Raw genomic sequence first — 13,663 nt, 5'->3', positions numbered from 1 at the left:
AAAATCGATGTAATGAGGATAAATATTCAAATATATTTGAGGATGCGAAATATGTAAAATCGTGCGTACTGTAGCTTATTATTACAATTAATGATAAAGCAGTTATTGTTACTGTTGCAGTGCCAGTTATAATAAGCTTCCAGTGATGAGTATTGAAAATACTTATTAAATGTGCTATATTATAAGATGTTGCAACTAAATATAACTTCTAAGTTTCGTGTTTATGTGTTATATTCAGACATTAAATTCTTTAATTAAAATATAGATTTTCGAAAAATGCTTATTGTTGTCAGCATGGATAAGACAAACAAATAATTTTACTTACTTCAGGTATTTTTTGTTTTTACGTATTTCCCTTCAAGTTGATGTCATTTCTAGGTGTTTTGTTTCAGTTTCCAAAAGTGTCATATATATAAAATCATGATACTCATACTTCGATGTTCTTTTCTGTACATTAAACACTTTACATTCTCAGGTATATATGTTGTATTATATACATAAAATATATCCCATGTAGGCTAGTCCAGCTAGCATGTTTAATAGTTCACAGTTAACTAATTAGCTATGGAAACTGAAATGAGAGTAAATTAGTCTTTAATTTCTATAGGATAATAAACTTTCTGCGACGGAGCCTTGTTTTTCCCTGCTGAATTAATTTCTTTGAAGTTTATTGGGAGTTTGTCTATGCGTAGCAAAAAGATTGAATTAATTGAATAACTTTTAAAAAAACTACACCTGGTTATTTTAAGTATTTGTTTTTAAATATTTTTCCAATTTATCTTGTTGATATCCCCAGAGACGAGAGAGAGTTCCACGTTTCTGTTACGAAAGATTGGGTAACAGCGATATTTCCGAGCATTATGAGCTATATGAATTTATTTGTTTCTTCACCTAAAATTACAGTTATCTTTTTTGATTTACAATTAAATAAAACTTTCACATACCTATTAAAGTTGTTTGCAGTTATGTGAATATGAATCGTTAACATGTAAATTCGTGTTCAGCAAAGCCGTGCCCAGATATTTTTCTACCTGATAGAAAGAGGTACATACGCTTAAATTAATTATATCTCTGTACTTCTATATTCAACAAAGTTAGCTGTACTAAATTATAGCATAACTTCCATAATACCATACTTTTCATTATGCTTATATTAATCGTAATTTTATGTATAAATACAATTAATACCTGCAATAATTTATATTTTATAATGAAAATATTAAAACTACTTTATGGATAAATAGGTAATAACACTGAAACAATAATGTAAACAGTAGTGCATTAATATTTGTTGGGTTTTACTTGAGTAGAATTTTAAATCAATGTCTCTCACAGCTAACTAAACTGTCAAGAAATTTATCATTCCAGTCTAAATTAAGATGATTAAGTCCTTTGAAGGTTAATATTACCTTTCCATTAAATCTTTAAATTCAATAGCAAGCACCATCTGTGCTTATAAACAAAACTCCGCAACTTGTGAATATTTAAAATAACAGAAGTTGGAATTGAATAACGTTACTTAAAGTGGCTCATTTATTTTAAATGGCTCGTTTTTAATTTTGGCTGGAAAAAATGGCTAAATTCGGAATAATCTCTGCAGAGTTGGCAATAGGATGTAAACTACTAGCGAAGCAGCCAAAAGCTGCATAACTAAAATATACCAAACCCTCGACTTAATACTCTAGCAATTAAATTGTATTCTGGTGAATACTACGGAAAGAAGAAGTTACAGTAAAGGTTTAAATTAGAATAAATGTTTAACTAACATAATATCCTTACATATTAAAGTTTTTTTTTTTGTAACTAAACTAACTATTTATTGCTATTAACGAAGCAAAATCGACCCCCAAAAAAACCTAAGTTTAATATTAGCTGTAGAAAATACAGTCTGTTTAGTTGAAGTAATGTAATATACAATGTATTAGCATTTCTCGAAATACATGCCAAATCCAAATTTGAAGATCCAACATATGTGTAAAATAATTTGATTTCATTAAAGAGTGATTTATTACTAAAAATGCACATAATTTATTTTTAGTGAATTAATCAACGTTACCTGTGTAGATTAATTTCAGTTATACTTTATTATTTAATTGTATACATCAGCGAGTTATTCTCTAAAGAATGTCAGGATTAAATAAATAAACTTTGTGCTACAAGAATAAATATATTGAAAAAATATACTCTCAAAGAAATCAAATAAATATAATGTTTCCATCTGAACATATGTATGTGAAATATAAAAAAATAAATCAAAATTCTAAATTTAATTTGCAATAATCCCTTAACTACGTATTTTAATTTGATTATTCATTCTTTCTGTGCTAAAAGTAGCGACTGCTTACAAGTAATTGCTCTAAACTACATCATTTCAAAATTAACTTATGTTTTATGAGCCTTGCAAAACACTAATGTCGTAGGCAATTACATAATGCTTCAATCAATAATGATTTCACATTTGGAATCAAAACTTAATATTAACAAATAAAAATGAAATTAAACAAAGTTAAATGTTTTTGGAAAGGGATTTCATCTTAGAAATATTTTCTCTATAGCTTCTGTGCTGTCAACTTCCTTGCAGCCTGCCTCTTCTTTCTTCAAACGTATTTAAAAATTGTGAATAGTATATTGATGTAGTTAGTTAGTTCTTCAGAAATAAGAATCTCTGCTGCACCAAATTATCTGTTTCTGCTTAAAAAAATTTTGTCATCACAAAGAATCAATATTAAATCAAGAACAATATTAAATCGTTTATGAGAGCAACTACTTTATACATGTCTTCAATATCAAAATTATTTCATTTATACATATATGTAATGTCTACTTTTGTGGAAATTAAAGATTGGAATTTGTAGTTAATTAAACTGGAAATGGTATTTAAACTGCTTAATAAAAGAAGTAAATTTAAATAATTGAAACAGATAAAACAAAAGAATCATTGTTGATTCAACAGAAGAATCCCGTCTTATCAAGGGGAATTGGAATCCCCATATATAGTAATCAAGAGGATTTCATTTCTCCGTATATATATATATACATTCCTTTATTCTTATGTTAAGTTTATTGTTCTGTATAAATACTATATTTATTTTTATTTATTTTCGAAATGAATTGTAATTAATTAGCTATCATCGGAGCTTTTTCACGTTTATGAACTTATTTAAGATTTGAAGTCTGATTTTATAAAACTGATTAGAAATTTTAAAATTGGAATGGACATTTTGTTCCGAAATGCGAAAACACAAAACTCGATCCTGATGAACTGTCGGTGATTGTAAATGGGGATCTTAATTCCCCTTGAAATGTCAGGTTCTTCCGGTGGTATTAACAATGATTCTCTTGTTTCATTTGTTTTAAATGTTAAAAAATTACTTCATAAATTAAATAATAATTATAATAATTATAATTATTATTTAATTTATGAAGTAATCTTCATAAATGATTCATTAAATCATTTTAATTACCAAGTTCAGTTTAATTAATTAATAATTTCACTTTTTGATTTCCATAATAGTACGCGTTTACTATTACCATTTTCGCTTATCCACACATTCACTCGTACCAATTTTGCAAGTCCGTTGCTTATCGATTCTTCAGAGGAAAATAAACGACTAGATTATTCACCTTTCTAAGTTTGTTTAACATCTCCGGATGCAACACCGTGATGTTTTAATATATAGGTAGTTAGATAGCCTTTTAGAGGTTTTTACCTTCCGCGCCTTTGTCCCCGCAAGTGATACGTGCTTATCAAGATATCAAAATTCTGAATCTTCATTTATATTTTCCGGTCAGGGATTCATGAACACAATTTCTGATAACTTCTCAAATAAATGGAAGTAAATGTTGTATATCATACGTTTGTTTGAGCGCATATTCCCGGCTAAATATCGTATAAATTTCGTACTCCATGAGCTGATTTCCGTTACAAAGAGTATACTGAATATTAATGAACGAAAATGTTTAATTCATAATCACCTTCTACTTACCTGAGATGCATAATAGCGCTCTTTGATGGTGAGTCTTGAGAATATATCTTCGAGAATAATATCAGGAAGTGTACTCCATAGAGAATATGAATCTTTAACTAATCTGTCCTTCTTAGCTTTGGTTCTCCTTTGTAAGGAGGAAGATGGCTTGTACTCTCCGAAATCTAATTCCATGGTCTCTTCTTTGATTGGCGCAGAGTAAACCATGGCTGGAAGTTTGCAAGACATCTTGATCCTGGAAAGACATTCCATGTAACAACTAATCAGAAGAATCAATTTGCATTGCATTAGCAGAATAAAACTTCCAAGAGTTTACCCGCGCAAATCATTGCAAGTCTAACCTTATGGTCAACAAAAGTTTTGTTGAGTTTCTAAAGTTCTGAGTAACAAGCTTTTCGTTGTGTTTTACCGAACCTTGTCACACTAACTGAATCACATACGCGGACTCAAAGATATATTAAACAAATACCTGGTATAATATAGATTTCCAAATTTGTGCTTGAAGACCCTAGAAACGTTCATTGATGAATTCGTAATTGTGTAAGTAATTCAAATAATTTTCAAATTTAAATTAATAGGTGGCAATAGCTTAATAATTCATGTTATTCTCAAAATTTAAATTAATTACTTATGAATGCATTTGATTAAATATTTTATCTTTTGATACTTTTAATTCACTTCATGTTTTCTATAAAAATTTGGCGTAAAAACTAAGAACTTTTCAGAATATTATCTGCGTCATTTCGATATTTTGCATTGTATATTTTAATGGTTTGATATCTTTAAAAATATAATTTAACATGTTTAGCAGTTAAATTTTGCTTGTAGCTACTTATAAATGTAAATATACAATTATTTTATGTTTTTGTGAATACTATAGTGCACATGTTTCCAAATCAATTCCCAATTAAATAGTAAATATTATCTTTTATAAAGTCATTCTGCTGTTTTGCTTTCGTTGGAAGGTTATTAAAATTAATATTCATAATCATTAATTTATTTTATCCTTTTAATTCTTATTAGTACTAGTTTTACGGAGACTCTTGTTACTTATAGATGCTTTTTATTACTAGGAGATTAAGGCGAGTTTTGTTACATATAGACGTATTTAATTAATATTTTCTTCGTATGTTCTGCAATGATAATTAAATGTTTTATTTATGTTTCTCTTTAAAGAAATTAAGTCCTTCAAAGTATTTCTTGTTTTCTGGTATATTGCTCCTTCTTGCTTGAAAACCAAACATTTTAAGGAACAATAAAAATAAAGAAAAATAATATTCCATGAAAACACTGAATAAAGATGTGAAAAAGAAAATGAAATAAAATACTTAGATTTCTTGTAAACATATACCGAGATGAATGCTACATAAACCTCTTGAATAAAAAAATTAAACGCAATGTTTCATAGAAATTATAAGATGTTTGTCTTCTAAGTATTGCTGTTATTATTTTTATCACTGTTTTTATTGATTGATTTTTTTTTCTTTTCATTCCTAAATGTACTTGTTCTTCAATATTCTTTATGGTGCTCTGAAACCGTAAAATAGTGAACATGACACTATTAAAATATTATTTAAAGCTTAAGATGGTGCTCTAAAGTAGGGTTTCTTAAACGTTTTGGTGTGGGGATCCCCTAATATTTACAAAAATATTATCCCTAATATTTACAAAAATATTAGGGGACCCCCTATAAGCAAATCTGACAAACGAGTTAATGAAACTATCATATTCTTCACGCTAATATACAACTGGTCATTGACTTTAAATAAAATAAACGTTTCTATTTTTTTTTAAAAAGTGTCGAAACGTTCTCTTTTTATTTGTATGTATTGTCTTATCTATTTCAGACACATTATGTAAAAATATTTGCTAATTATAAAATTATTATAATAAGTTAAAGAGATACCATAATTGCTAAATTTTTGGTGACCTCCTACTTTAAGTCCGTCGTGACCCAACAGTTTAAGAAACTCTGCTCTAAAGTAACATAGACAGAATTTCTATTACGTTCAAATTTTCATTTACTCGTGTTTAAAATTTTTTTGTTACATATTAATACATTTGTTATCTATAGTAACCCTCTGTATAATTAAAATATTAGATTTTCATCTTTAAGATAATTGGGATTAGCTCTATGACTATTATGTTTTCGATGTTATTTTTGAATTAAAATTTCAACCATGTGCATAACAGACATTGATTTTTTTATTTATCAATTTTTTATGTGTTTTTATTCAGATTCAGAGGGATATTCGACAAATTTAAACTGTAATTTTTAATAAATACAATTTACAATTTTTTTCCTTGTCAGAGGACTTTAGCAGACATACAAGTATTTATACTATTAAAATCTGTGCGTGTCTGTTCGTTTGTTTGTGCCATTATCTCCTTCGGATCGGCGAGGAGTTCAGTTTCGAGAGAAGTACCTCGGACTATAAAAATTCGTTCGAAGCCCAATTAGACCATTTTCATTTTCGTACGATTTAATCAGCCGAGATATTAATTAAAAACTCTGAAAACGCTAGTTTTTGTCTTCATTTTTCCGAGTGGCAACAGTCTCGCACGTTAGAGATAATAATCTACTTTATTTCGAAAAGTTTTGGCTCTGCTCGCTTTCAAATAGTTGAGTTTATTAATAAAAATTTGTAAATTTTACAAAATATGAAATAAAAATAAAACATTTCATGTATAACTGCGGATTCCAAGTATTCGTGGGAAGCCATTTCGACTATTCGCATCTTCGTACGATTTTAAACAGCCGAGATATTAATTAAAAATTATGAAAAACACCAATTTCTGCACTCATTTTTTCGAATGGCAACAATTTCGCGCGTTGGAGAGAAATAGGTCTTAATTCGAAAAGTGTTGCCACTGCTCGCTTTCAAATCGTAGAGTTTGCTAATCAAAAATTTGTAAGTTTAACAATATGTGCAATAAAAATTGCATTGCCAAACATTAAACGTATTATTATTATAAGGTAATATTCTGACGATGAAGACAGTACGTGATTACATGTGATGTCATTGCATGTCGAGAGGTTTTCGTTAATGTCAGCATTTTAAGCAAATAGCTACTGTTAGCAACTTAACTGAATGTTACTATCATGCTAGTTATTTTATTGATATTGAGAAAAAATTGTTATATTATATGAAATTTAAATCATGACGTCATACATATTAAACTGAAATGTCAAAAGTTTTTACTTTGTTGTTTAGAAAGAAAAAAAAAATATTTACGAATTGGCCGTTGCTTGGAGAGAATGACCTGATTTCCCTCATATTGAAATATTTTTATACATTAGCTTTTCGGTGTTACACATAACTTATAGCATTTGCTTTGGCTGCAGCCCGCTCATCTGGCAGGATTGCGGGATAGTATTTAATATTTTCAGAACTATTGACATAAATCACGATTCTGCTGATAGATTTATATTGCATACAATCACCCACTTTGTATTCAAAGTACATAATTTTACGCAAGGTAAAACTTTTCAGAGTATTTCAATATTTATAAGAAGTCAGTCATAAAATAAGAGGAATATAAATGTGAGCAAAACAAAATCTTTCTGGTGTAATAATAAAAAAAAATTCTATCAACATCCAAAATAAATCGGTTGATTGGCTATAAGATTATGCATTGTAAAATTTATATTTTATGACCACCTTTGCAATTAAAGAAAAGATACCAATTTGCATTCCAAAGAAAAGCTTTTTTTTCAAATTTAGAGCAGGAAACATTTATCCAAACTTATCACTCTGATCTCATTCCTTGACTTTTAATGGACAACTCTATCATTTGCAGATTTATAAGACATACATGTATTAGCGGTATTTCAGACACTCATTTTTAATTTATGTAAATTTTTAAATGATAAGCTTTCCAGACTGTAACAGAGACAGTTCGCGAAATTGTGCATAAATGATTCTTTAGCTGCTATCAATGAGAAAATATTAGCAGCAAAATATAGAATAAAGAAACGAAATATTGTGGAATTTATAGTAACTAGTAATGGTATACTGCTGATAAATAACCCTTTAACCATTATAAAACTAAATCATTTGCTTGAGATAAAAGTAATTGAATTAAAAAAATCGTACTGAAAGATAAAAGTTTGACACTTAAAATAATTTTTAACAGAAAACCTTTTCCTCTAATATTTTCAATTTGGCTTGGAAAGCGGAATATACAACTATAAACGTATGAGTGTTTTGACCGAAAAGTCATGAAACTGTGCTTTCCACAAAATGAAGGAGGAGTTTTGCAACGCTTTGTCTTATTTTCATTTGGTTAATTCGAAATAGTCTTTCCTTTCTCCTCCGAAGATGTTTTGTCTGAAAACTACAATGCTGGCAGACCTCCAGCTTAGTGTAGATGCATCTCAAGCGCAACCTGTGCAATTTCTAGTGAACGAGCCAGAAACAAAGAGTTAAATTTAACTTACTCGTTACGAAAGAGTGGATCTTGCATTAAACCAGAAGACAAAATTAATTTTTTATAGAATTATATAGTTAGCATTCCTCTAGAACGTAAACGATTGTATATTTATCCTTCAAAGTCAATTGAAGAGGAATTTATTTTTATTTATTTTTATGAAGAAAATCAAGATGCTTAATAATTGTTTTCATTTTAAAGCGTATAAGCAGTTAATGGAATTAATGAAGTTTTTCACATACATTTTCCGCAGAATTAATTCACGAATTAAGTCTAAACGATAGTTTGCTTTTACTATGGACATTAAGCATTCAAAAGCATTAATTTGGTACATTTTCGGTACAAAATCAACTTTTTCCTCTTAATTTCATAGAATTTACAATTTGTTGGAAAGAAGTGAAGAGTAGAAATTACATTATTAAAATTCGAATTTAATAACAAAAGTACAGAATAAATGCATTTTTGACTCACAAGTAAATTTACTGACTCCGAAAGTAATTGAAACTACTAAATTAAATTTGCTTTTAGAAACGAATCTGATTATTTTCGTTATACATAAATCGAGAACGCCGGTTAAAGTACATTTGATCATCGCTCTTTAACAATTTCCGAATTAAATTTTAATTAGATCTTTTCATTAAATATTAAGCACACATTCGATAAACTTAATCATATATTCTCGCCATGATAAATACAAATCAATAAGTTCAAACGATAATTATACATTATTAATTTACTATAGCCGAAAAGAAGTAGTTTCTTGGTAATGCAGAATGGCTAAATGTAAGCCCATAACTTCATAAGACGTTTATTTAATATTAACAGTTATTAAATGTACTCGGGATAAATTGTACTTAAAAAATTCTGAAAAGCTGTAAATTATATCTAGTTACACAAACCTATTACCCGAAGCTGTGTTGTAATTATGCAGATATGCTGTGTCTACTGGTAACACGCAAATGTGAGGATAAGTATACATGTATATCATTATTACAGCACAATTGTTTAAATAACATAATATAATCATGCCTAGCATTTTCCTGCTTTACGCTGCTCAAAAATTATCAGTAAAGATATAAAGTAAGAAATTTAGAGCCAATTTTACGCAAAGACCAAAAACTGAAATTCATAAGTAATAAATTTAAAAAAAAAATACTGTAAACGTATAAAGGAATTTAATAAATGTTAAAACTAAAATGCTTTAAAGAAGTAAAACCCTAATTCAAAAAAAATTATGAACTTTAAAGAATATAAACGAAGAGGAATTCAGTCAACTTCAGTGGCACTTCGTCAGGAGGAGGAACATTGAAATCATTTAAAATCTCTCTTCCATAAAAAAAAAAAAAAAAAAAATTCCTTGTTTTTCTGCATATATAGACACACATAAACACACGTACATAAGGTGCTATCTAACTATGGCACTTTTCGTAGAATTTTTCACTATGACGTTTAAATTGTAAATAAAATATATTTATATTTTTTCCTGCGATGAATTTCCAATTTTCTATTCTTAATATGAAATAACTTTAAATTTAGTGCAATCTTTCAAATTATTTGAGTGAATAAATATTTACACAATTTTTGACAAAATCTGATAACTGATAAAGAATAATAAATCTTAAAAATTCATTTAAATACAGTTTAACTTTTGTAAAAAAAATATTGTCAAAGTTATAATGTATAAATTGATTAATTATATAACTTTAAAAATCCATCTTTATTCTTATCAGGTTTTTAGTTAATGGTCAGAAATAATGAAAAACATTTGCTCCTTTTAAAAAGTAGATTCGATTATTTAATATAGGCAAAACATTCGAAGACTATTTAACTACTCTTTATCATTGATTTGACCCAAACCACAACAGTTTTTAAATTTGAGGGTTTCTTTTTTCCTTTACCACATCCTCTTCAAAGGATTTTTGATTTAATAGAGCTTTAAGTGCCTCCATGCCACAAAGAACTTATGATCGCAATCATCCATCCATAGTCCAAGTTTGAATCCGGATCATTTGTGGTGGGAAATATAAGCTTGTGCTAACCCCAGTACCGTTGGACGCAGCCTCATAGTACAACATTTTCCATAACCTAATTAGTGTTTGTATTGAATAATACATTATTTTCAACTGTTGAACAAAATAAAACATTTAATTTATATTTTAATAAATAAAAATTCAAAACTTTCGTTTTCTTTCTAACAAATACGTATCAAATTTAAAATGACTTCGATAAACAGTTGTATTGTGTGAATGAAATGCTTCAAAGAGTGAAAACGACAGAAAAATGGTTTCGAAATTGTGATCTAAATTTAATGCGTAATCATCCATTTTTGAACATACTTTCAAAATACTTGAGATAAATCAAATAACATTTTTTAAAGATTATGAAAATCATTATCTCCGAAGGCAAATTTGGTAACAGAAAAATATTTCTCACGTCGAGCTTTTTGTTAGAATCTGATTTAAATTACATTAAATTTATACTGTTTCGTGTTTTTCACATTTTTCATTCTCGTGTATAATTGAAATTTTAATCGTCTAAAACAAATATATGAGTGCTCACTGTTGGAATGAGATTGTCGAAAATTTTATTGTTCAAACTATAACAAAACCATTTCCAGCGTTAATTGAATAAATCTAAGATAGTTATATCCGTAACAAATGAATGTTTCTCAAAAATAATTACAATTCGTTCCATTACAAAGAAAATTAATATTTTTATAAGCAGATGAATAATATCATTTTACTATAAAATTCCAACATATTGTTGGAATTTGCATTAAATTCTAATAAAAATTTCTTTTGAAAGCACATACTAAAGCACGAAATTTTAGAGGAAAGCTGACATGATTTCATTATCCTTACTTAAAAAGATTTTAAGAACTAAAATATATTTTAAACTAGTTTAATACATGAAACAACGAAATCTATAAAGGCTTAAACGAAATATTTCATTTACTGAGGCGCCATTTTCTGGAACAATGGTAGTTCAATATATAATAATTTTTACCCAAATTTCGATCTGAAACAAAAGATTGCATGCATGATATACTTTGTAGGTTTTAATTAAAAAGAACATTGATAACCGGAAAGAGCTATTAGTCTCGAAAGACGATTTTGCGTTGTTTCACTTTTCATTCAAGTCTGCTGCCATTCGGAAAAAATGAGATATTATTATTTCGTATTTAATATGTATGTTAATAATTAACAAACTAGACTACTTGAAAGTAATAGATGTAATTTTTAATATTATTTTTCGTTTTTGTATCTGATTAATTTAAATATAAAAGCACTTAATTTAAGGTAAACCTAATTTATAAATATTAAAAATGTTTTTAGAATCACATAACATATATTTTTCCTTTTTTAAATATACAAAAGATATACATTATCCTTAATATAATCTAAATACATATTCATCTAATATCCTACAAAATGTTTCGCTATTTCACCTGGGCCAACTCTATCGATAAACTCTGAAAACTAAAATAAATTTCAAAAGAGCACCTTTGGCCGATCTTTAAAATTTGAACATGTTCAGTTTTTTTTTCCAAAATTTTGTAAACTCTTTTATTGTTCAAATTACGTAAATCACGTTATGCCTCGAGGTAAACTAAAGCATTTACATGTTTCCAGCTTCTTCAACTATTAAATATGAGCAAAAGTAACCACTGTGCATTTTTAAGTATACATGACGAGAAAAACTGCTAATAGTACTTTTATAAACTTAGAAACCTCGGCTGGACACATAAAATGAAACTGCGAGTTTCTGTAAGATGACGCAATTAAGTCAATTTAAAAGAGAAACATACTATTATTATTACTATTTTCTTTTATGAAATACATGCCTTCTAATCCCTTTATCATAATATTTACCATGCAAAGAAGAAACTTATCCACTTGCCTGTGGAAACAGCTAGCTCTAGAAGCCACATCCTTCACTCACGGTTTCACAGTCGCTTTCTAAAAAATGCATTCGTACGAGAATTTGGCCTTAATCCAGTGGCAACGCACCAACTCTTCACTTGCTTAGCGACCTCTCTGAAGAATAATTTGTAAAGCAAAAGTAAGGAAGATCTGGATGAAATTCATAAAGAGTCAGAATCGGACAGCACTTCGGATACAAACACCAGATGCGGACGCTTAATCTTCAAGGATTTCTTCTTCACTTTCGGACCTGGACGCTTTCCAAATAAGCTTGTCCTAAGTAGCGGTAAACAAGCAAAATATAACTTCTGTGCAATCAGGAGTATCCTACAATTAGCTTTGAAAATTTGGAACAATAACAACAAAGCTTTAAATTCTGCACTAAATGCATTTAATGTAAAGAAAACTAAGTTCTAGGAAGATATAAAGCGATATTTCTCAAAGTTCGCAATACTGTCCCTTGGAAACTTTGACATTATTCAGAAAAGCATCAAACATCAAAAATTCAGAAAGGATATTCTATGTTTTAAGAGGGCAGTAGTACTAAGAGTAATATAGTAAGTTTAGCTATAATTTACTTAATAACATGAACATATTGCATACATAAAACCATCACGTTCAACATTTTTGCCCCTCCTCAGCCAAAGTAAAATTATTCTTAAAACGGATAATAACTACTGCTATACTAATAATAGTATTCAGCATTATTATTACTTTTATTGCAATAATGTGAATAACTAATTATTATAGGAAGTAAATAAAAAATTCATGTTGACACCTCATGACTTCCACTGACTGTTAAATTATACACGCTTTTTAAGCAACAACAAACTGATATTAAATATTGTTAGATATTTATTGTTACATATATAAACTGTTATTATATATGTAGTTAGATTTTGTTATCAAATATTAATTTTTTAAAAATTTGCATTCACAAAATCTGATCATTTTCGGCATTTTAAAACACTTTTGTAAATGGTGGTGTGGTGATGTATTTAATTATGGCAAAGCACACTAGGGCTATCTGCCTAAAGGGAGGGATGCCTTCGTGGAGGACTTTCTAAGGTAAACTGGCTCGTATACACGTTACACATGGGGAAAACCACGAAAACGCCCATGCAGCCAGCCCGTTCGCGGGATTCGAACCTCGGACCGAACTACCAGTGTTCAGCGACTTTACCGCTCGGCCGCTGGTGGGCCTTTTGTAAATGGAAATATATGACTACAGCCAATAATTGTGGAAAAAGGCTGGGTAAGGGATTTTAGCCGGGTAAGGGTTGGATATATACATGTCTGGTACTGCCGATTGTAGTAAAAAAG

At 28.6% G+C, this 13,663-nt stretch overlaps 1 protein-coding gene across 2 annotated transcripts in view; it reads right to left on the bottom strand.

The window, feature by feature from the left end:
* The window catches only part of LOC118184320 (uncharacterized), a 105,929-nt gene extending 93,404 nt beyond the window's left edge, over positions 1–12,525 (bottom strand). The window contains exons 1-2 of one of the 2 annotated variants that reach the window (XM_035353973.2): positions 12,290–12,525; positions 3,987–4,221 (exon numbers count right to left, since the gene is read on the bottom strand). In XM_035353973.2, the coding sequence (XP_035209864.1) occupies positions 3,987–4,221; positions 12,290–12,348 (294 nt within the window). In that variant the 5' untranslated portion in view covers positions 12,349–12,525. The remainder of the gene's footprint in view (positions 1–3,986; positions 4,222–12,289) is intronic. The other variant, XM_035353974.2, reaches the window with a different exon arrangement.
* Between the last annotated feature and the right edge of the window lie 1,138 nt (positions 12,526–13,663).

The sequence above is a fragment of the Stegodyphus dumicola genome, chromosome 3 (genome assembly GCF_044657685.1).
Source record: "Stegodyphus dumicola isolate Sdum_Otavi_A_Nest chromosome 3, ASM4465768v1".
NCBI lineage: Eukaryota > Metazoa > Arthropoda > Arachnida > Araneae > Eresidae > Stegodyphus > Stegodyphus dumicola.
The sequence above is the reverse complement of the archived record's forward strand: the minus strand, read 5'-3'. Positions and strand labels throughout refer to the sequence as shown.